Source organism: Paralichthys olivaceus, chromosome 6, assembly GCF_024713975.1.
Source record: "Paralichthys olivaceus isolate ysfri-2021 chromosome 6, ASM2471397v2, whole genome shotgun sequence".
Taxonomy (NCBI): Eukaryota; Metazoa; Chordata; class Actinopteri; order Pleuronectiformes; family Paralichthyidae; genus Paralichthys; species Paralichthys olivaceus.
Window position 1 is genome coordinate 5,981,149 of NC_091098.1, and position 25,475 is coordinate 6,006,623.

Below are 25,475 nucleotides of genomic sequence, written 5' to 3' on the forward strand. Positions count from 1 at the left end.
GAGAACTAACAACAACTAACAACTAACTCCAGGAGACTTACTCTAACCTTAAACTGCTACTTGCCTAACCAATACCGCTAACTTCAAACTTAACCATTAACCTAACCTTAAATCCTCACACTCACCTTTTCATTCTAAATGTATACATTTATAATATTAAGCGAATTGCTTTTAGTCCGCATGATGTGACTGCATATACAGATTTAGGTCCCCACAACAGGAGTAAAACCTCCTCACACACACACGCAGCTGAAACTCAAAACACGCCAGCCTATCTCAGCAATTAGCGGAGCTGTCAGTGATAAACTCCTTTAGTCAGAGGAGACAGTCACGGTCCCGGTGATGTTAAAACGATACAGTTGGACCCTGTTAAACTGAATGACTCACTGACTGTGCGAGTTTTCGGTGAAGTGCTGGGCCTGCAGGGGGGAAACCAGAGGTCTGGGCTGCAGGCCACGAGGCTTTAACCAGAGATAATTCACTGCTGATGTCACTGAAATCCTTGCGAACGATTAGGTTTGCTTACAGTAAACCGTCTGAATGAATGTTTTCTTTTTTTTTGAGCTTTTTGCCCTTTTGTATATGTAAGCTGTGGCTGACATGTTTTTACAGCAACGAGTGATATACTCCCGCAGTAACATCACTGGAAGGCATAGGAGGTTTCCATGTGACAGGAAGTGTGTTGGGTGAGGGGGATGTTGGGGTCAGCTGTGATGTTATGGTGCCATTACTCCATCGCTCCATCTCTGCTTAACTTCCCATGGTGTCCCCTGCAGGCTTTGCATACACGGTCAGTTTAGCAAAGTTTAAAAAAGAGCAAAACAACAATACAGAGCTGCAGTAAATTAAATGAGTGCCACTAATAAGGATGTTAGCCAGACAAATATCAAATATACTGTATGTAACAAGACCTAGAGGAAAATGGCCCCAGGGTCTTTCATGTAAAATCTTTGCTAAAAATACAGAGGATCTGAGCAGCAGGACTGAAACCACAACTGTCCTGATGAGAGGCTTTCATGTTAACAGAAACATCTCATCCCTGCATCCTGCCCCACTTCCGCACTGTCTATCTGTACTTGATTGTACATCCTCTTCTTGTAAAGGGGAGCAGACAGAGCAAACAGTCCACAGCCTGGTTTCATGTAAAGATATACTCTGACATGACGAGCAGATAAGAGGCCTGACAAGGATGAGAGACGACTAGGAATCCTGACGCACGGAGGGGAAGCAGGGATTTCTAATTACTGTAAAAAAAAAAGCTCTGCTCTACAGACGCACAAAATCTGTAGGATGGCTTTACCAGACCTGGAGGGTATTTAAGTGTTTTTAGTCGACTCATCAGTCAGTCAGTTATGTGAAGCATCAATGAAATAGTCAGCCAGTGAGGGACTGGTAAACAGCTTTGCAAAAATAGAGATAACTCTGACTGCTGGAAACCAGCTCTGGAAGTCAAGTTCATATGGAAACCTTATGATCTTGCTACATCCATGTAGTTGCCATGCAACTGTTTATGGATTTTGACCAAATTAAAATGACAGAATTGGTGTGAATCGATTAAGGATGCAAAGGAGCTCCTGTCACTCTGTGAAACATTAATGTTGGATTCAAGTGTTGGCTGGTATCAAAACATTTTCATATGAGATTAACTTGCAGTTTTTCCATTATTATGATAAATATTTTGTTTTTTTAGCAGTTATCAATAAATATACAGCTAGTTCCTATTTATCATTTCCTTAGTATTATCAACTACAAATACAGGCTGTTAGTTCACAAAAAAACTACACTTTTAATCATATTTTGCAGTATTGCTGTGATTAATGAAAGCTCTGTCCTTCTTTCTGTACAGTATGTTCAAGTACAGTGTGTCTGCCAGTCATTCAGTCAACCAGCCTGTGGGATTTCGTATCAGTGGGGTTCCACAGTGATACTTGTCTATGAGCTGAACAGTCAGTGGAGCAGTCACAGAGTTTTTCCCACTGACCAGAGGAAATGATTCCTCTTGCCTAATTAGGCAGTCAGACTGATTGACTCGTCACGGGCTGCATTTCACTCATTTTAATCCTTTCTCCTCTGCTCTCTTTCACCCTCCCTATCTCTGTGTCTCTCCCCAACCTTCCCTCCATCTCTTCACCCCTGGGCCTTAGTCCCCCCACCCACACCCACCCCCCTGATTCCCTGTGGAATACATTTTCCATTTGGGATCAAAGATAAGGAGAAACTGTTCTCTGAGAGAAGAGCATGTTTAAATGAAGCTCTTTATGGACCTCTGTGTGTGTGTGTGTGTGTTTTAATAGAATTGAGATGGGCCAGCTGAGGCTGTTGACCTTGTGGGCAAATAGTTGGAAACAGAATGACCAAAAGAAAAAACCCACATGTGGTTACATTATATTTCATCATCAGTCTTTGGTGGTCTCAATTCAGATAATTCCATCAGTACACATACAGTATATGAGTTACCCTACCCTCTGTATATGATATATGTGCACTTGGCAGAAATTACGATCGCAACAACTGAGTGCCAAAATATCTACCACCTGCTTTGCCCCCTCACCTCAACCATGTCAACATTTTACTGTCTTGTTAGTGCATCCTGTTTTACATCACATGTAAATCATAGTGTAATCACCAGCCCGAGCAGCAGCACACATGTGAGGGGCGAACATGAATGAAGTTGCGTGGAAGTTGAACTGCTTAGGTTCAGGGTTAGATTTAGGCTTGATTTATTGTAGGGTCTCCCAGTCTGCAGCTAGACTCTCCTCGCCATTATTGCTGCCACCTCCTCTTCTGCTACGTAGCCAATGTAGCGACCACTAATGATGAGAAGTGACGCTTGACCACAATAACATGTGTAAACCTAAAGAAATACGCAAATTGTGACACAGCAATTCTTTCTGGGAAGGTAGTTGAATAAAAGTGTTGGGTAATTTTCCAGGGAACTACAGCAGAAGCACATGGGGCGGGTGGTGATGTAAATAGAAGCTTGGTGAGAACAGGATGGTTTACAGATGACAGAGGGCAGATCTCCAGATGTGTATGTTGGCAAATGTGAATATGCTCATGGAGGAGGGTAGAGGTGGATGATTCAAACACAAGGTTTGAGATAATAACTGCCAAATGTGGATCGAGGGCAAGTGAGGGAACGCTTAGAACTAATAGCACTGTTAACACAGGTAACTCAGTTTGTTTAGCACAAACAAGGTCACGTATACAGAATAAATAAGAGGAAGGCAAAGCAAATTGACGAGGCAAGCTCAGATCTAAATGGACCATATCTCTACCATAACTAAATAAGTCTGCATTTTAGGATTCACAGTATTAGAGATTGATGCCGTATGAGGGTAGATAACAGCTGGAGCAGACACAGCAGCCAGACCCCCACGCCCTGCGTTATCTGACCTCTCCCTTCCTGGGCAGCAGCGATGGATATCACTGTTTAAGGACCAGTCAACAGCAGCACATCACAGTTACAGTAAAGCTGCACTGAACTCCCCAGTTCCTCTATATTTTCTCTGGAGGAGGTGCATGCGTGAACGCAAATGTCCAAGGGAAATGCTCTGCAGTCTTTACAAGAGAGATTGCAGTGATGAGAGTTGACACCGGTGTCTGTGTGTTGTCAAGTAAAATCATGTGATCTCCTCAGCAGAGTTACTATTTCACTTCCTGCCTCCGTCTGCTGCACCCGGCTGCTTCCCCTCCCACCTATATAATGTGGAGGATTTGGAGGTGTTGTGAATGTGTCTGTGCAGAAAACCTCAAACTCTGGCTAAACTCCGAAGCCTAATTTCCAGATTTTACCCACACATCATGTCTGAAAACAGCTTAAGACCATCAGAAGGCATACTGCTCTGTGATCAAGCATAACAAGAAATACATGTTTAGGATTTCTGAATATTATGTTGTTTTCCAATGACCTCTTTAGTGACATTACTGGCATTTCCTTCCTTTTACCTTTTAAGATATCTGCCAGTTAAGGGAAAGAGAAACATTTTCTCTTCACTTCTTTCTGTCTGTTAAAAACAGAATGTAATAATTAAATTGCTTGAAATGAAATTCCACTCTTGTATCTGTGCATTCAAATGATGCTGGTTAGCTTACAATAGCAAACCTTAAAAAGTGGATACAAGGTAAAAGCTAGCCCAGTTATTTCCAAAGGTAACTAAATACTTACATACTTTCAGTCTTTCACCTCTGAATCTTATTAATTAATAAGTTATATATTATATATCAAGCTGAATTCCTTTTGTTTCAGTCTTATGTTAAACTAAGTTAACCAGCTGACCCTAACATTTATTAGCACACAGATATGAGAGTGATATTGATCTTTGCATCTATTCTTTGACTTTGACCCAATTCAGACATGGTGTTAACATCTGACCTGAGTGATCCAATCATAAGTGGCCAGCTCGTCAGTGCAAAGTACAAAACGCACCAAACAAAATGTGTCCTGAATCTCCAAAGATCCAATCACTCAGATCACATTCAGAGGTCATCTGGGACGCATGTGTCCACATTATTTTAGCTGTGTGAAAGCAGATGCATCCTGGGCCACATGTGAAGGACCACCTACTCAGCTGACGACCTCTGACCCGCTACTGTTTCACAATGAAGCAAATGTCTCAGTGTCCATATGTTGATTGATACTTTTCTTAAATGTTAAAATCGTTCTGGCTGCATGCATTTATTTATTCATTTATTCAGCCCCTCACTTGCTCTCTCTCTTTCTCTGTAAACTCAGATTGAGTAAAAACAAAATAATTTGGTCTTCACAAAATCAAATGACTTGATTATTTGCATATAGAGCGGGGTAAGTAAGATCCAATCGCAAGTATTCAAGGGAGACACATTCAGGACTCATTTTAAGGTGTGAACATATGTGCGTAACGTTGTCCACTTGAGATCAGATCTCTCAGGCTGGGTGGTCTGAATAGGGCCACAGAGAAGCCAGTACCTAATTGTACATGGGGAGACTTGGAAAACATCAAACAGGTTGTACAAAGAACAATAAATCCATGCAGAAACAAACCAACACCACATCACAAGTTCTTCTGAAAAGCCTGATTCTACTCTTTTTTAGTGCGTACCATTTCAAAGCCACACATTCATCTCTGAACTCATCCTTGGGGCTCTCCTCACCTCAGATAAAAGACAACAGGATGGAGGGATGCAAGAGGAACGAGTCTTGTCTTTGCCACATGCCTTTGCCCTTGGCTTTCTCTCCTTCGCCCCGCTGGTTGCCAAGTCTCCCGGCCTCAGCCTCTGCTCTGTCTTCGTCACTTTGGCCATGGTTGGCATCCCCCCCCCACCCTCTGCATCCCTCTGTCTATTCATCATACCATCCCTCCATCAATGACCCTTTCACAGAGGCAGCAGTGTGGGGTTGGAGCAAGGCTTACGGCTCTTTCCGAGGAATGCAACTGAGCAGCCTTCATATTAGAAGAGATCTCTAGACTTCTGCCTTCACACAGCCATTGCCTCAGACCTCAGTGAAATGACAATATATCACACACAACTCAACTGGAAAATATTTTCTGTTCCTCCTTCAGTTCTTTCAATATCTTCAAATAAGGAGTCCCGCCTCTGGACATTTAACGGATCGGCATCGGGCTGAACCTTGAATTAGTGGGGTCATGGAGGTAGCTGTTGATGAATTCACATTTAATGTGCTCTAGAGCAGGATACACTCACATTATTGACTTCAAATGTTCATATTACTGCAGTAATCAAAGTTATTGATGTAACAAGATGTATGTTTTGCAATATGTTGCCACCAAATGACCACAAAAACTTCTGAAAAAATACAAATCAAGTCAAGACTGTTTAATGACAGTTGTATCCAATATGACTGCATATATTAGCTATTAGAGATTCAATCCCTTTATGTAAGTGGCATTACACTGTTTCTTTATGTATGTTTTATTCATCGAGTTGTTTGTGATAAAAACTGTAGAGCTCTCGTTGACATACTACTTCTGGGTGGAGCTCAGGTGTACATCCAAATGTACAGAAAAAACAAGAGGCAGGTTTATATCCCTATTTGTTACCATAGAGCAGCTGAAAAAAAGCCTTGACCCTTATGAAACCATATATAAATTCACTAGATCCTGATTTTTATCTGGATATCATCTAAACCAGCTCCAAAATTTGTGAGTTTTTCATCAAGATTCAGATTCATCTGATATATAAATGAAAATGTCAAAAATTGTCTCTTAAATTCTTACCCACTTTACAACTTAAGTTTTTTAATGAGCAAATTGAATATGCTCATGAACAGAAAAGGTGTAGTTTTACTTCTACGCCCAAATCATCCCTTCATTACTGTCCACCACCACAAACTATTGTTTCCCCATCTTGAGACCACATTGAGAAACCATGGGCTGACATTAATTCTTACCTTGACCTCGCACTTCCTGTGGGTAGCTGTCTTGCATACTGAGAGTAGAGAAAGAGGAGGAGGAAAAACAAAATGACAAAAGTAGCATTATTGTAACTGCTTTGCTCAGTTATTTATGATGGCATGGACAATTATTCAGACGCAATACATTCAGTTAGTTGCACAATTACAGTCATACTACGTCTTCTATTCCATGTCCTGCATCCTATCCTCATTGTGTTGTTTAGTAGGGCTAGACTTTCAGCTAGACTGTTATATCATCCTGCCATGGAATGATATATCTAGACCAGTTGTCAACACTGCCACACAAACAACCTCATGTGTTTGCAACATTCACCTCTGCAGAAGGAGCCCACGTGATCCACGTTCTGCCGACACACACTGCACTGCCGCTTCTTCTTGAAGGTCTTTTCCTTGAAGATGTGGGGCTCTCCCTTCCCCGCCTGCTCACATGCACACGAACACACACACACACACACACACACATGCAGACAGAAAAATTAGATTTGCTCTCAGAATGTGGCAATACAGTCTGTGGAGCTGCCAACTCTCCAAAACCTTGTTTGACCTTAAACCAAGAGTTTGACTTGGCAGATGTCAAATGTTTGTCTGTCAACCATTTATACACTTTCTTTTGATGGCATGAAAACACAACAGACAAAGACGGGACTTCCCCAACTCTTTCTACAACAACACTCAATCATAACTGTGTATATGGACGTGGACTGTGGCAGTCAGTGTGTGAAATTGAGGAATTGAAAACCGCAATCATTGTGGGACTGTAAAATGTGATTCATGAATTGATTGCACGATATTCGACCTCACAGGGCAGTAATGGCACGATCATATGAATGTTATAATATAATTTAAAATACAGATAACATAATAACATCACAACAAACAATATTATTATCATATATATCTGTTTCTACTCAAAGTGTGGGGGTCATCTGTTCAACATCTGCAGTTTGGAAAGTTTGAGACTGCATTTAGCCATGAAAACACATGGTTCTACATTGTCACTGTGAGAGTTTTATTGTCAGTTAATGTCAAACATTTTGAAGATTATCGTAGATGTCATATTTTTTAGATCATTTTCCTCTGAACTGTCAGGCAGAGTGCAGCAAGATGCAGAAGGAAAGACTTTCAGCATGTGTACCACTATGACACCATCCATTCTCTACTCCCTGTGCCTCTTGAACCTCTGTTCTGGTTGTGTAACTGTCTTCCAGTTATAATCCTTGTGGTTCCCGCCCATAACCCATGATAATCCATATATAGTGTGTGTGTATGTGTGTGTGTGTGTGTGGGTGTGTGTGTAAGTTTGTGTGGCAGCTCTTCCCACCCAGTGCCTCTTTGTTTCCCAACATGGGATCAGATCCACAGATGACTGGGCCTGACAGGACTCAGAGGAGGCTTTGAACACAAGAACGCTAACGACCACAGGCTAAGTACTGGGATTGCTAAGCATGTTTTCATGCATGGATGCATAATGGGAGAGATGTAGGGGGAGAAAACCAGTATGTGCAATGTAATGTTGAGAGGCAGCACAAATGTTTGGACGCTTATATTATAAGCATGTGACATCCATACTAATAAGTTTTCATTTTCAAACAAAAACCTCTGATAATTGCAAAATACAGAATGTGACTGCACAACAGCTGTTAGCAAAGACAACAAGGTCAGAAAAACTTGTAACGGATGATCCCTGTTGCATTCTTCACTACTGTAGCCGAGGCTGTTGGTGGTTGTTTTCTTCCGGAAGGGGGTCGAGTGACAGGACTCTGACAATTAAGCGAATACTACATTATGACAGAAAAGACGCAATCAGCAAGCGTCATCATTTCCAAACAACTAAAATGGAGTTTTCAAACTAAAATGGTGCCTGCGACTTTACCAAACTTTTAGCAGCTCTAAAACTCCAGAGTTGTGTAGACGCCTGGGATATCCGTAGCAGAGTGGATGTGTTTTAAAATGAAAAAGCAGTTGTGGGGATGTAGCCTGAGACAGAAGCAGTTTCTCTGTTAATGCTTTTGAGGGAAAGCATGGGTGCAAGGTAAACTCACACCATCAGCTTCGTCACCATGAATAAGTATGTCAGAAAGCCCTCATACTGCTGAGGCTAATCAGCATGTTTCCATGGCTTTAATTGAACTGATACATGTACATAAAGGGTTTTTTGTTTCCTCTGTGTGTGCTTTTCCTCCTTGGTAACAAAGAAAGGCGGCTGTTTGCACACTTTTTCCATTATCCCACTGCTTTGACTCTGTTCTCTGGACTGGACAGTGTTTGGACAGCTGCCTGCCTGGCATCACCCTCTGCCAGCTGTGTTCAGATGCTGTTGGCCCGCTCCAGCACAAGTGTACTATGACCACAGCACCTTGGACGGTGAAGGTGGACTGGGTGGGTGGCGCGGGGGCTGGTGGTTGGCCGATATATGTTATGTAATATGGTGCGGTCAGGAGATTGACATCCCACCACTAGAGCTGTGGAGTCATTACTTTTGCAAGTTGTATATTTTTTTCTAACATCTCCATTATTTTTGTTCCACTCTGTATAACTTGGCATATTCTCGTTTATACTTTTCTCACAACAAAGTCCACACGGGCTTCATTAACTTTCATGTTATCTTGTTCTATCTTGATCCTGTTTTGATGAATCCTCCTCCTTCTTTAGTCCACGTACACCCTTTCCTGAACCCCAAACATAACAATGCTCCTTGTCTCATGACCAGTTTTACTAGTTCATGAATCCCTTGCTCATTAGCTCTGCCCTGACATTAATGTCAACTGACAGAGCATGTCAGATTTGGACTTTTGACACATTGTCACAAATGCACACCCAACCTCATTTCCCCAGCTCCTTCTTGCATGTGTATTTAAGGATTCAGTCTATAGTTTGCCCTCATCTTCCTCAAAGAACGTGTGCAATAACCTGCTTAAGTATACACGTGTGTGTGTGTGTGGGTGTACGATTATGAGTTCACACATAAGGCCCACGATGAGTTTAAAAAAGCAACCAGCTACTGTCAGCTCAACCACAGTGGTGATGTGGGCTGTGAGATAAACACACAGAGGAGAGGTTGGCAGCATTCCTCCTGTTCCAGACACAATCAAGACCACTATATGGTCCAACCACAGGCAATCATGGTCAGACAGTGATACAAGACTCTGCTGCTGGATTATGTAGAAGCTAGGACTCATATCTGACACCAATCAAAAGCTAAAAGCTTAAAGCTCAGGTTCATGTGAGGGAACTAGAAGGTAAATGGATGATGACTTTGTATTTCAAGCAACTAACAATGACGGTTAAAGCAACGACCATGAACCCCATGACTCTTGGTTATTGGATAAATTAATGAAATGATGAAACAATTGATTTGTTACAAATAAATAAATATAATTGTACCACTTTTCTTTGATGCTATAAATGAAATATGCCATATGAATTTTTTTCAAAAAGGTTGCAGGTTCTATTTTTATAGCTACGTCCGCAGAAAGCATCAAGTATTTATATACAGTGTCTTAAATGTAAAAGCTTGGAATGGGCTGTTTGCTTGGTCTGTGGTGATGCTGGTTGCAGTTCTCTTTCGTAAACTGTACACGTAACCTGCAGTAATTGAGCTGCAGGAAGTAAAGTGCAGGAATATTCGACACAGCACACAGAACCCCGAACTGGAGAATCAGTCATTGCTGTTGCCTTGAACGTGCCCGTTATTGTGAATGTGATGTTGTTGTGAATGACAGAGTCACCTGATGATTCCCAGCCACTGCTGCTACCGAGCACTGGTCACCTGTTTACTCAAATCCTATCAATATTGAAAGTATCATGTCCAAAACGCACCAAAATGGACACTGTTCTTTCTCGGTCTCATAACTATACGCATGTCCAGTGTGAAGCCGGATGAACTGTTCCATTGGAGTAAAGATAGATGTATTTTAACAGTCACATCAGCTCAAGCACAGTAAAGCAATAAACGTTAATATATGCAGTTATGGAAAAGAAATCAACAAAGTTCTATCAGTTCAAAATCCTGAAGTCGAGGCTTGTAAGTACCTCGTAATTTCAAAGCATAAGTCCTGTATTATGGGGAAATTACCCCAAAAACTAGCAACATGTATTCATGGCTTCATTAAGGAAAGAGCCCTGTGCAAACTGAGGAACCGAATCCACTGAAAACACCTAAGTTAACTTAACTCAACTCAACTCAACTTGAGAGTTCAGCAGAAGAAACCACAGTGGAAGAGGTTTACAACTGTGAGGCGGATAACAACAGAAGCAGAAAACAGCTGGTGGAGCCTCAGTGCATGAGCACTAAAAACAACCTGTGATGCTGAGCCTGATCCCCAGGATAGTAATTACTGTCATTGCTGTAATGGACAAAAAACATTTTCCTGTGCTAAAGGTTTTCATGGAGTTTTCAGCACACTGAGCTTATAATGAAACTCACATTTCTGCTGCCTGAGACAAAAACTGAAAAACCGGGAGACGGAATAAATGTACTGGTGCATTTTGCAGAAAATGAGCAAATCATTCTATTCACTAACACTGTTGAGGCACATTTCCACAACTGCACAGGCTGACAACACTACATCCATCTGACAAACCTTCACATATAATAGTACACGTGTCAACAGGAGCAACAAAGCCTGACAAAATTTCCACATGATTTGCACAAGCTGCAAACAGCTACCTGAGACTTCAAGATGAAGAACTCCCGTGCAGATGTGTATCCCTTCAGACAGTCAGTGGAAACAGACAGCCTTTCCCTTTTCCTCTTCCCGTGCCCGTGTCCCCCCCGTGTGCCAAGACAGACCCCACCTCCACTGCGTCTGCTATACGCACAAGAAGCCCTTTTTATAATATTTTTAGCCTTCTGGCAGAAAAAGGAAGCAGAAGGTTCTGGAGTCAAAGAGATGCTTTCTAACCAGAGATCCCCCCCCCTCTTCACTGCACATCTGCCTACCGTCACAGAACAGTAGCTGGATTGAAGGAGGGAGGGGTTGGACCCACGCACAAGAGATGCACACAGGCCGAGATTTATACATTCAAATGTAAAAACAAATGAGAGCCAATCAAACACACACACATAAAAATCCCTGGAAACGCCCCCGTGTTTCTGTCTAAATATAGTCTTGATATTTAAACAATGATGGGCATTGTGTGGGAGTGGTTCATTACTGACTGGACACTGACCTCAGCTTCAGCTGCAGATGGTCTGTGAGGGCACTAATCCAAAGTACCCCTCAGGGGAAGAGTGAATTTGTCATTAGAAAACTTTATTACCATCACTTGGACTTTTTTCAGCTCTTTGATCATTATTCTACAGGCCAGACACAACCACTTTACAGTGTCACAGTTGTACACAGTCAGAAGTGGCAGGTGTTTCATATTCGGCTGTGATAAACTGGCAGAAATGCTCATTTAACATGATGATACTAGTTATTGATATTATTTAATCATTGACCTGTTTTGTTTCTGTAATTTATTTGATTGTATTTATTTATTTCATATTGCTTGAATATATCTAATAATTCCAGAAATCTCTGTCTGTCTGTCTATATGTGGAACACATATCTCCAGAACTGTTCTCTTATCAGCTTCACATTCGGCATGTCTTGTATTAAGGGCCCAGAAAAGTGCGCTGTTGAATTTAATGTGATTTGGACATGTGATATGTTCAATATTAACAAGCGACCAGCGCTCTGGAGCTGCAACGTCTGGGACACATGAAAGCTGTCAGAACTCCACAGGATGTCATGTCACATGTTACATTGGCTCCTCTGGACTTTCTGCAGACATATACTAAGGGACTGGCCAGAGAAACTCTGTCTGGAGGTTCTCTGTAGTTCAGTGAATTCTGAAAGCATTTTATCCGAGGTAGCTGGGAGTCACCAACAACATGCTGTTGATCGTTCACGACAACAGCAAAAACAGCTGATTCTCCAGTTCAGGGTTCTCTGTACTGTGTCGAGCTTCACTGAACTTTGAATAAACAGATGAACAGCTCTTTGTGCAGCAGCGGTGTCACAGCTTCAGAGTCCTGAGGACTGAGTCCTGCCGCAGGTCTTCTTTTGTTGCGGCTCAATTACTCTAGGCCACTTTTAAACTTTCAGACAGAGAACTGCAATCATTATTACCACAGACCAAGCAAACAGCCCATTTCAAGCAGACAGGTTTAAATAGAGTAGTTTGATAAAACCCCAAATATTAAATTTTTACTTTTTCTACTTTCTATCACTGCAGTGTTTATTTAATTGACTGGTGATGGTATGAACAACTGTTTTCATTAACACGCCTGCTGTTCTAACTCTTAATGCTGAGTATTTGTACTGATGAAGCATGGTCATTACACTCATCAATGCAGAATCATCTTTTTTAGTCCACACATTCTTCTTCCCAGTGCCGAAGTGTCCTTTGGCAAGATACTGAACCCCAAATTGCCTCTCGTAGAATGGGGGAAAAGGCAATAACCTGTATTGTGAAGCGCTTTCAGTGGTCATCAACACGACAAAAGTGCTTTATAAACACAGACAATTTACCATTTACATTACCCACAATGCAACTTGACTTGACTCATTCAACTGTACAAATATGGGTATAACATGACAGTCTATTTCCACTTTGTTCTCACCCACTTAATTCAGAAAATGGGTATTGACACACAAGTGAAAGTTTAAAGCTGATGAACTGTTACACAGGTCAAACTGCATCTGCTGTGCAACTGGTGTCTTTTCTCACTGACTATCACACACTAGTCTTTTGCAAAGAGGGGGAAAATTCTCAGGCCCTTGAAAGGAATTTATAGACTTGACCCTCAGTTTCAGTTTGAACGACCTGATTCTTGCAGAGAAGTTCAATGTCCCTCAGAAATGGAGAACGACCCAAACATGTTTCATTTTGCAGCAGCTGTTAATCACACAGTTATTCTGTGGTGTGTTTGTCACCTCTTGTGTACTTAAATCCCACCCTACATTGAATGTCTCACATGGTCTGCTATCTGGGTTCCTGCATCATTTTTTAGGCATCAAGGCCAACATGTGTGTTTGTTAATAAATGTGAGTGCATGTGTGTGACCGAAGGGTGGGACAGGCAGTGGAGGGAACAGAGAGTGCCTGTTCCTGAATGTTCCTGAGTGAAGTCAGCCTGCCGCCATGTTTCCTTTCCCTTGGACTTCTGTCACAAACACACACACACACACACACAGATTGCAGTGCTGCGCCACCAAACACCCCCTGCTGCAGATTTAAATATTTACTGTTTTGCCTCATAATGTCACCCATTCACTATGCCTCAGTAAGCGGATGATATCATCCGTGGGTGATGATTAAGCGATGGTTAAGCGTGTTACTTTGGACCACGTCTGATCTGACTGCAGCCTCAGACACATGCCTACGAAACCTGTCGCTGCGTCTGCTCGAGTAGAAGGAGTCGTTTCCAGGCAAGAGTGAATAGCTGCTACTGTAGATCTGTGCTCGGTGTAACCGCATCTGGCACAAGGGAATGTGAGCCGGCCTCTGTTTCAGCCTCTTGGCTTGGCAGCAAACAGGGGGTCTCCCAAGTAAACACAACCAACATGTGTGTGGACCATCAAACTTCTCAGTTACACCCAATAATTACAAATATGGAATACCTGCTGTACACTGAACACAGCCACTGTATTGTACTGCTGAGTGTCGCCAGCTGACTTTAGTGCCTTGCTCAAAGGCAGCAGTGTTATTTTTTTGTGGGAGGAGGAAGAGGTGCATTAATTAATTACATTTCCTGCCCAAGTTTTCCCATGAATCGGATTTCTTTACACCAACACTTATCTGAATTACATATTGTTCACATTGGAGAAAAACTGCAAGTGAACACACTGTTATCAGTAAAGGGAAGGTTGGAAGAGGTTGGACAATGTTATCTTGTTGTTAATCCTCATGTTGCAAGGGGGGAAATAGGAACTTTGACAATGATGGAGCCAACACTAATTTGTTGCTGTATGAACAACACGGACGTCATTAATCACTGTCTCCGCACACATACAAACACACACTTGTGCAAACAAACACACATATGAAGGCCCAAGCATGTGTGTCACCATGCACTTTCAGTCATCTTAACGCGCCCTTTAGGATAACTGTACAGTAACCAGGCCAAAGGGTTTCCCATCCTCGTTAGACCATTGCACTGACATCCATTCATTTCAAACTGCCTCTCAAAAGCATGTGACCTAAACCTTAACCAGGACACCAGAAATGATGTTTTGCCTCATTAGGACAAAACTTTGGTCCCCATGAGGTCTACTGGTCCCGGCAGTCACTACATGCATAACCCTAACCCTCACCTAAACCTAACTAACATGTCTTCACCCACCAATTTTTTGGGGGGGTTTGCGTTATGGAGATTTTTGTCCCCACAACATGAGTAACAGCTGGATCTTACACACACACACACACACACACACACACGCACACACTCACACACACTCACTCAAAACCTTATTCCTAACTTCAACCATGACTGACTCCTAACCCTCACCTTAACCAAACCACAATTCACATCCGACCTCTGACTTTAACCAGGAGCTCAGAAATAATGTTTTATCTTTGGTCCCTATAAGGTCCATGTCTATGCAAAACTCACATTACATTACACACATTACACACACACACACACACACACACACACACACACACACACACACACATACAGACACATACACAGACGTATGTCATTACAATCTGGGTGGAAGCAACAAATTGCCCATTCTTCTTTAACAAGGCAATTACACTTTAATTCACTGCGTCAGATAGAAAACTTCAGGTCTCCATCAGACAGAATGGTCCATTAGTGAGTGACGTGTAAGAGAAAGAAGGTATGAGAGTCAGACGCAGCTGATCCTGATAACTCCAGCTCATGTCCCTGACATTGTTCTATTTATATATACAGCTGGAGAAATACACTGAGAGAGTGTGTAGGAGAAATATAGACACCACTGTGCGCTGTACTGAATCCCACTCATCCCCATTAAAGTGTAACAGTAACAATGGGAGTAGAGGTGTGTGTGTGTGTGTGTGTGTGTGTGCTGCTGCTCGGTGCATCATATAACCCCATTCAGAAAATTGTATGACAACTCAATGAAGTGTGACTCATCGATCAATCAAGTCATCGCAGGTTTGTGCGTCTTTTGCTCGTGGCTGCGCGTCCACAGTCCACAGAACAGTGCAGTATACAGTACACTACATAACAGTATTCTACAGTACAGTACAGTATACAGTACACTACATTACAGTAGTCTACAGTACAGTACAGTATACAGTACAGTACATTATAGTAGTCTACAGTACAGTGACACTACTCAAGGGAAGTTAGGATATGTGAAGTTCGGTTCTCTAACTGTAAATAATCCGCCTGTAGTGTTGAGGCTTTAGCAGACTGGACACTTCACACAGGACAAACTTAATGTCATTTCAAAGTATGACGGTTTCAGGATATATACAAATGATCAGTAATCCCCAAAGTGCGCAATTACGCAGCTGAAGCGCGCAGGACATTTCAGCACCACATCCATCCAGGCTCCAAATCCTGGACTGCATGGAAGAAGTGAATCCAACGCACACACAATCAAAGCCTCAACTTTTCTCACACTCTCAACAGTCACTCTTACCTTGCTCATTTTCCCGCTGATCCTGTCCCTGGCTTCAGAAGCTATCCCTCATTCTCACACAGGACTTCACTAACATGGTTTGCAACTACGAGACTATGAGATAACTTGTTTTCTTTAGCCCGGTCCTCCTCCCTCCTCCTGGCTCGGGCCGCGGGGAGGAGCCACACGCAGCTCAGGGAACATGTATATGGAGTACTATTACCGCAGCCTCCCCCCACCATTGGTCGGCTTCTGGAGGGGAGCGTGAGGGTCCTCGATCTGGATTGGCTGAATTATTCGCTGTAATTGTCCCACAAAAACCTGGTGGTGAATCCAGAATGTGATTTTCATGGATGTTACATTAAAGGTCTTATTCTATTTAATGTTAAAGTCCAATATAAAACATTTTAATCATTACAGTCACTCAGAATTAGTTTATTAGTTCAGTTATAGATTAGTTTTAACAGTAAGAACACTCCATATCCTCTTTAAACACTACCTATGTTAGAAATGTTTTCTTTCTATTTCCTTTGCTTTCTCTCTGTTGCCTCTCTGCGTGTTGCTATGTTTAGATTCCTCTTCTGTCAGTTAGTGTTTGTGATTTATGATGGAACCCCCATGAAAACAAGAATGACAAATACATTTGAATACAAACGTTCAGTTAAAGTATGTCCTGTCCCTGCTGGAAGCAACAAACTTTACCAAAGAGCCACATTTTACCATTCATTCTTTCATTTGAGTATTTAATTTGATCCTTAACAATACTTTTAATTCAAGAAAATGTTCCTTTTTTCCAAAATAAACCCGACCTAACCTGCTCACAATCTCTTACATTTACCTCCTGGTCTGACCCTGTGGTCCAACTACACCTGGTTGGAGATCACTGTTGTTAGTGGCCCTAACCACTTACTCTACACCTCCAACACACACAAACACAGATGTGGCTTGATTAACATCTGCATCGCTGTGTGTGACTTTAGTGTGGATGTAGCAGCACCTAGTGGTAATAAGAGAAATGTGCCAGGTAATTGCCAAAGTTGTTCAGGTTTATATGCATAACGTTTTCTAACTTTTATACAGTTAATGAGTTTCAGCGTGACTGTTGTGTTCTTTATTTCCTTCAAATGATCATCAACACACATAGAGACATGATCAAGAGCATATAGACCAAGAAAAAATAAACCAGACTGTCGCCTGAGCTGATCCTCTGCAATTAAATCAAGCCAAGAATTTCTTCTTTGCCTCTGATGGTTGTGATTATACTCTAAATATGCACATATAGGTGAATTCCTTTTGAGTTGCCCTTCTCAAATGGTTAGCCCATGAAATCCCCCAGCCTCAGACTGCTAATGCACACAGCATTAGTTCTGTTTGCTGCCTCGGCCTCTTAGTCACTTCCATATGTGTTAAATTGACATGGTGGTACAAAGGCTGTGCAGCGTAACTCCACCAATCAGTGCAGAACGTGACTGTGAATTATGACGTATGCAGTAATCCCCCGCCAAACAACATGTGCAGTAATGTGGTCCATTGCTTTTGCTCACAACATAAGAATTTCCGGCTAATGGTGCAAAAAAAAGAAGAGAAATAGAATGGATCTGTTTCAGAGAGTGTATTTACTCACTTTCTTTTGGATTGTGACAAAGTGAAGAGGTAAAGAGGTGGGTGAAGAAGCGGCGGGCAAAAGAGTAAGGTGAAAAAAAGGTAATAGGAGAGGTGGGGAGGTCACGTGTGAGACTGAGAAAATACTGAGGGACCATGAGAGACAGGAAGCTGGTGCTTGGGATTGGAATGAGGGGTTGAGTCAGTGAGTAAAGTGGGGGATGGTCACGTTAGGAGAAGGATGGAGATGAGGACAAACTTGGACGCAAAGTTGGGGTGGGTGAAAAGAAGAGATGGGAAACCAGATGAGTAATTTTTATGGGGTTGGCAACACCCAACGGCCAGAGTTTGCATCTTAATGCAGGCTGCATGAAATATTACAGGGGGGGTGCCAGGTGTGTTTTTGTCTAGACTGTCGAGAGCAGAATTTAGAGTCTCGAGGAAGAGGCGCGGATCTTTGGAGGTAAATGAGAAAGCGGTGGACAGAGTGGGAGAGCGGGCCAAGAGGAAATGAGGGGAGGAGGAGGAGGAGGCTGGAAAAGGGGGCTGTGTAGCTTGATGGAGGATTGTGTAAGACAGCGCTAAGCCAACGGCTGATAAGGTGCAGCTGTTGAAGGAGCAAGTGGGAAGAGAAACACAGAGGACGCAAATGAGCACGTGTTCACAGTTATTGTTGCCATGAGTTCAATAAAATCCTCTCTGTCAGCCGCTTAGTCCCAAAGATGTTTTCTCAAAATAAAATAAAAAAGTGAACCATGTGAGTGGTTTGCTACGAGGTGAGGGCGGTTCTTTTGAGGGCGGTGCAGGGATTTGTCACAGGGGTTTGACTTATCGCTGGAGGAAATGGTTTGTCTTTCCCTTTGCCCTCGATCAGCTTTCATCTGCGTGCCCGCTACACACAACAACAAGCATTCCTCAAATCCTGCTCAGAGTTTGGGACAGATCATTGTTTTTAAGCCACAGGAATCCAGTCTACGACAGCCACCTCCTGAGTCTGTGGGCTTTACACAGGAATTCACCTTTTTCCTAAAACACAGGACTGAAGAACTTCTATTCTATTCTATTCTATTCTATTCTGGATGTTTGGGGGTCTATATTTAACCCTAACCGGTCAGCGTTCCTTCCTGTGTTGGGTGTTTCTATAGTGAATGCCTGTGGTTCCAGCCCTCAGTACTGGTCATGGTCAATCTAAACTCTGTTGTTTATTGGATATTTCTGAGAAGCGAGGCAAATACATGTAAAACCACTTGTCACAACACCAAGTCTCTATATATCTCTGGAGTCCACAACAGAAACAAGAAAAGAAGCCGAATTTTGTTTTTAATCCTCGTAGGCGGTCAACTGTAGATTGAAAAAGGGAAAAATGAAGCTACATTTCTAAATAAAAAGAATTACAACCAACTACCATGATCAAAAAGCTTAGGAAACCACACCCCATCACACCTTTCTGACACCAGAACTGAGGGAGCTGTATCTGACCATTTCTGTTACTTTCCAAAAATCAACAATTTGACATCACACCCTGGTCTCTTCAGTATTTGGATATCACTCCACCACAGTGTGGCAGCTATGAACACTTCTGCCTTCTGATGCAGTTGGACAGTTTTCGAACACACCCCTTCAGCTGTAGAGGTGCCTGTAAAGGTCTGAGGCAGATTTAACATCCAAATATGTTAAAGGTCACAAAAATCACAAAGGCACATGGTCTAGGTGGTTTCTGCAGGATTCCACTAGTTCAATGTAAGGAAAACTGAAAATCGTCGTACAAGTACAAGTATGACTGATATAAGGAAACCAGAGGAGAAGATGAAGATGAGATGTAATCAAGTAGAGAATAACCCTTGAAATGTTATCTCTCAACTACAGATAGAAATAGTCTCCATGGTAGTGTTCAATGAACGTTAACACCATTAATACCTACATAAATATATTTTACCTGCTGGTAGTGTGAGATGAAAAGTCAGAAACTGATGGTCAATTCCTACAGGAGCATAGAGAGCATGTTCACCAACTGTGCCATGGTGTGGTTTGCCAGCTGCACAGCACTCAAGGTGCCCCAGTGCATTATTGGGATGGAGCTCCCGACCCTGGACACTACGTGGGCCGGCTAAAGATGAAGGCTGCATCTTCAGGGTTGACGCACACCCGAGGACATTAGTTCAGGACATTAAGATCCACCACCAACAGACTGAGGAACAGTTTCTATCCTATAGAGCTGCAGCCTCCATCAACCCCTCCCTACCCAAACACACCAAAGACTTAAATACACCTTCAGAGACTGTGGAGTGCACATAATAAATATGCCTTCTTCTGTTTTCTGTATATAATCACTTGCTGCTTTCATGCTGTTATATCTCTATATTTTTATACATATATATTTTGAATGGAGAAAGAGGCCTGTAGCTGAAGATAATGACATTAAAGGTTTCTAAATTGAATTTGAAGAACACCAAAGTCATAGGGCTTCAATCCCCCGAGCTTGATAGATACAGTATCTCTCCGGAATTTCATGGTAATCCTTTCAATAGTTGAAAAGCTGAGGTATTTCAGCTGGATCCAAAGTTGTGGATGGACTCACTACAGCTGCTTGCTGTAGAAGCCATGCAGACATTCCCTGGCAATGGCTTCAGAGATTTCACATAAAAATTCTGCCAAGTGATTTTATTAATGACGCTCCTATACTTAAACACTTGGCTGTGCATGGTGGGGAATTCAATACATGCTTTATATATATATAAATATATATATATATATATACCTAAGGATCGCCTACTCTGATGTGTCCCACGTGAATTTCTTAGCTTTCGACACGACTCTCGCTGCCTGTTTATTTCAAAACTCAATCTTTAGAGGGTTGTTTATTGATTCTCGGCTAATCTCCATCAACAACTGTCTGAGAGACACTGGACAGAGACACAAGTCTGACACAGTCAAGTGTGTTTTGAGCACACGCAGCACATTTTGGCCGATTTAAGATGAATGAAAGTTTGAGGCCAAGAAGAGAAGGTTATGTACTGTCAAATGATGAGCTGTGAAATACTCCCAAAACGCCAATGCTCATCACGCCATTAATGGCACAAAGACAAAACCAAATTCAGGACTGCATTGGGGAATAGTTTTACGCAAACTTGGATAGAAGTTCCAGTGTGTAAGATTTAGGTGAAAGGGAACTATTGGCAGAAATTTAATGTAGAATAATCCTCATAATGTTTTCACTAGTTAATTTCATCAAAATTGTATGAACTGTAGTTTTCTTTACCCCAGAAAAGGCCATTCGATTCAATAGTTTTGCGCAAACTTGCATAGAAGTTGCAGAAACAGTTAATGAAATTATCAGTTTTCTTGCCACGATTAAATAAACGATCAAATGATTAAAAATGGAATAAAACATCCTTCTCTCTTGTTACTGATAAAACATAAGCAAATTATGTAATCACACTGCGAGCAGCATGTGGAACATCACTTCGTTGCCAGGTTTTTCCAGTAAGTCCCTGGCGTGAGTCGGATCAGGAATGTGCATGTGAAAGGTTCCTGTCGTATGTAAGGACATTATAATTGAATCATATTCTCACTGATAGTATAACATCTGAACTGTCACATCTGTGACTGTCTGCAGCTCCGTGAAATGAATAAAAACAAAACAATGAAGTTGATAAATAACAACCATAAAAGAGATGAGACAACATCTCTTGCTCTTGGATAATCAGTGGGATCCAGTGGGTTCCCACACCCATGTACTGGGGTCAGTCACTACAGGATGACGTAGACCAGAGGGCTCAACATTCCCACGCTGCACAGCATGTGATATGGAGCCACTGGGACTTTGGTGCAACCAAGCATGCACACACACACACACGCACACACACACGCACAAACACAGATTCACATTTAGAAAGCTGTGTGTAAACAAATCTGACAATTTAAACATCTCGATACAAAAGCCACAAAGTCTTCAGAGGACAAAGTTCTCAGTGTTCTCTCGATGTCTCATATTCTTCAGCGCTGCTCCAGCCAGAAAGCCTGCGCCTGTTTACTCTATGATGCTGAGGCCATCATAACAACGCCACTGTATCTGCACAGATGTGGCCTCAGCTCAGAGGAGACGCCATCCACATCATCTTTCAGCACACACACGCACACACACACACACACACACACACACACACACACACACACACACAATATATAATATATTGACTTCACACTTCTACCATTTTAAATATTGCCACCTACAGTTCTATTTGAGATACAGGTGTGTTATGCTAGCAACAGCTATAGCCTTGGTCTGCAGGGATGCAGGGAAGCAAACACAGATCTAGAGAGTTCCCGTCACCCCATGTTACTCTCTGATCTGCCATCTGGAAAAGCTGACACTGACAAAATGTAGCTGGCTGTAAAAAGAAAGGTTGAAGATTAGCTACACTGCTGCAAATGTTGAAAAAGATGAAGCCCTTCCTCAGTGAAAGAAGCAGAAGGAAAACATCAACATATATCCTCGTAATCACAGTTGTTTATTTTTGTTTTCGTTGTGAAAATCCATTGATCTAGAGTCTAAATTTAAGTGTGTGTGTGCATGTGTGCATGCCTGTGTGTGTGGTCTACATCATTCATGGTTGTAGCGATCTAGATCTGTTTACAGTCACGTCATAGAGACTTAATCTCCTTATGGGGACAAAAAGCAAGTAAATTCAACATTTAAAGGTACAGTGTGTAGAATTTAGTGATATCTAGTGTTGAAGTTGCATGTTGCAGCTGAACACCCCTCACCTCACCCTCTCCTGTGGTAGCTTCAGTTGTCATAAAAACTCAAAAGGTGTTTAGTTTGTCCAGTCTAAACTAATGTAAAAAACATGGAGGCCTCTGTAGAGAGGACCCCCTCCATGTAAATATAAAGAATTTAAATATAAAGGGTCTTTTCTGGGGAAAAGAAAACTACAATTTATACAATTTAGATGAAATGAACTAGTGAAAACATCATGAGGATTATTCTACATTAAATTTCTGCCAATAGTTCCCTTTTACCTAAATCTTACACACTGGACCTTTAAGGTGAAGATTCAAATTATGCTTAGGTTTAGTTTTTTGTCTATATTTAGGTCTTGGTCTAGGATTATGATTAGGTTAACGCTAAGTCTAGGTTTACAGTATGGGTCAGGGATTGGGGCTTACTCTAACTACACTTTAATGCTGAAGAACCTGGAGCTCTGACTTTGACATAAATATCACTCAAGTCAATTTGATTAACGACACAGACATCAGAGAACAAGTTTAATCAGCTGATCTGAATCAAGTGAAAAACTCAGGCTGACAAGTCAAAGTCTGTATCTCCTATCTTTTCTACTGAGAGAGAGGAGACTGCTCAAAGCAATGATCAAAATTATATGTGGTGTCAATGTGGATAATGGAGCAAAATTGATTGTTGCTGATTTTCTTTGAAAACCAGGTTCTTGTTATTGGAGTCTATGGGGCAGAGGGATGTTACTAGTCTGTTTACTTAGATTGGTACCTTGAGTGAAAGAAGACAAATGGGCCAACATCTGAAATAAAACAGATGTTCCAGTGATAGTCATGGGGGATATTTTGGGCCCCAGAAGTAGCTGCAGAGAAAACTTTAACGTTGTTCTCTTGAGTGAAATCATCCGACTATATCAAGTCATCCTGTCCGCTCCATGAAGAGGTCTCTAAAAGGTACAGGTTGCTGCAGACCCAAGGTGAATCTGACTCAACATCATAATATGGTGTAGTTGTTGTTGCAGATTTCCCATCTGTCATCAGTGTAGTTAGTGTGCATTAGCTCAGAGGGATAACAAAGCTTGTTAACGATATTTTATGAGTGTTGCAGTCACGTACAGTTCAAAGTCTGTAAAACAATTGAATGAATTTGTGAATATTGGTATTTAACGGCTAAATCTGATCCAACTGACCAAGTTTGTAGTAGAATGACATGTGGGGACGAGTGAAGCGCCAAAAACTGAGCTAATGTAAAAAAGACATTTTTCCTGCACAGCAATTACAAAATATAGTCGTTTAACATTACTCTATAGATTGGAAGACCAACATACTGTATAATGTATCTCTGATAGTTTCACAAAAACACTTTTGTAATGTAATTGTAAACACAAATGCAAACTCTCTCAGTCACTCCATCCTCCTGACAGATGACATCTCCAGCACCAGGTCTACAAACACAGACCCCCTCACAGAGGCCCCAAGGTGGTGCAAGTGGTGCACATCAACATCTGCACGTCCAATTATCATGAACATATTCGGGTCATAATTTCTTCACGTGAACAGCACATGCACACTGACCTTTGTCAGCCTCATCCTGCCACTCTCACTCCTCTCCAAGCTCCTTCTCTTCAGGGGCGAGTCTCTGACCACCGGCAGCGGTTGCACCTCTTCCTCCCCGCACCAGTCCGAGCTCAGGACGCAACCCATATAGGTGGAAAGGGTCCTGGACTTTGGGACTTCTTCCTCCTCTCTCCACTCCTTCTTTTCTCTCTCTTCTGTCCTCCCTCCTCCTCTCTCCCTCTCTGTCCTCTTCCCCTCGTCCTCTGAACGGGCTCCTGGGCAGCTGTTTTTGTCAGCTGGAGAGGAGGAGGTGGAGGAGGAGGAGGACGCCCTTCCCCTTTTCCTGGCTGTCGTTCAACGCCGCTGCAGGGACAGAGGGAAGGATACACTCTGCATGCTCGCACTACCCCCTCCCCACCTTCCTCACACTTTAAAAACACCTCTCTCTCCAACTCAGTCCTGCCACATGTGGACTCCCCATTTTTCTGCCTCCACCCCCTTCTCACTGCTCGTCTTTGTTTCACACACACTTGCAAACACCCAAACTTTCTTAGTTTTTCTCCAACTTAACTTTCTCTCTGTTTTTCTTTAGGCCTGTCGATGACACCCACTCCATCCTCTGTCTCTGGACTCACACACATGACCCTCGGGTTAATGCTCGAGGACTCATCTCCCCATCCTGTGAAGCTCCTCTGTGTTTTCTCTCTCTATCTTCTTCTATCCCTTTTTCCTCTCCTCTTGTCGCTCCTCTTCTTCAGTCCTCACATCCCAGGAGCATGTCTCTATCCCTTCCTTCTCTCTCCCTCTCCTCCTGCTTCTACCCTCGACTATGGGTTGCCTCACTCTTACATATACAATTACCTCTCTGTTCTCACCCCCACCCCTCTCTGCTCCTCAGCTCCCCTCTTGTTTCCTGCTCCCAGATGCAGGCACTCGTGCCCTGAGATCTCGCAGCACATCGTTGGTATTGTTGAGAAAAACAAGCAAGAAAACCACAACAGTGACGACAGCTGTCAGGATGCTGCTCGAGCCAGTGATTCAGAGCGGACTGAGCCTCCCCTTGTTTACAATGCAAGTGCCTTGATTGTAGCAGGCCTGAGACAGGGTCTCATTCAGAAGCCACACCTCACATATAACAATGGATGTAAGACGTGTTCTGAAGAAATGTAAAATGTGTCCTTGTCATTGTTCACATGATATCTGCTCTGGACAGAGAAGACGCCTGTGTTTTTACTGCTGCTGCACAGTGTGAGACTTTAGCAGAGCTCATGTTTCTTTCCCTCACAGTCATTTTGCTGTTGTTTATTTCTCCTCCTTGAAGCCTGTTGGCTGCGACTCTGGAGAGTGAGACTGTACCCCTTAAAAGGCAAATTCTTGATGCGCCTCCAATAGACCACCCCCACCCCACCCTCCCTACTTTGTATTTACTCTCTACGTTCCCCCCTTTTCCTCTCATTTGTTTTTCTTCTTTCTCCCAGCACTTCTTTTTAAAAAAGAATCTTCCTTCAGACTGAAACCTCTGGCGGGGCTGACTTGTTGTTATAGGCATTTTGCCCCAGACAA

At 42.4% G+C, this 25,475-nt stretch overlaps 1 protein-coding gene across 7 annotated transcripts in view; it reads right to left on the minus strand.

Annotated features, from left to right (window-relative positions):
* The window catches only part of tns2a (tensin 2a), a 54,181-nt gene extending 29,915 nt beyond the window's left edge, over positions 1-24,266 (minus strand). For 4 of the 7 annotated variants that reach the window (XM_020089291.2, XM_020089289.2, XM_069526982.1 and 1 more), the window contains exons 1-3: positions 23,931-24,191; positions 6,729-6,834; positions 6,392-6,429 (exon numbers count right to left, since the gene is read on the minus strand). In XM_020089291.2, coding sequence (XP_019944850.2) covers positions 6,392-6,429; positions 6,729-6,834; positions 23,931-24,059 — 273 coding nt within the window. In that variant the 5' untranslated portion in view covers positions 24,060-24,191. Of the gene's footprint in view, positions 1-6,391; positions 6,430-6,728; positions 6,835-16,040; positions 16,182-23,930 lie in introns of those variants that run through there. The other 3 variants (XM_069526983.1, XM_020089292.2, XM_020089288.2) reach the window with 2 other exon arrangements.
* Positions 24,267-25,475: the final 1,209 nt, after the last annotated feature.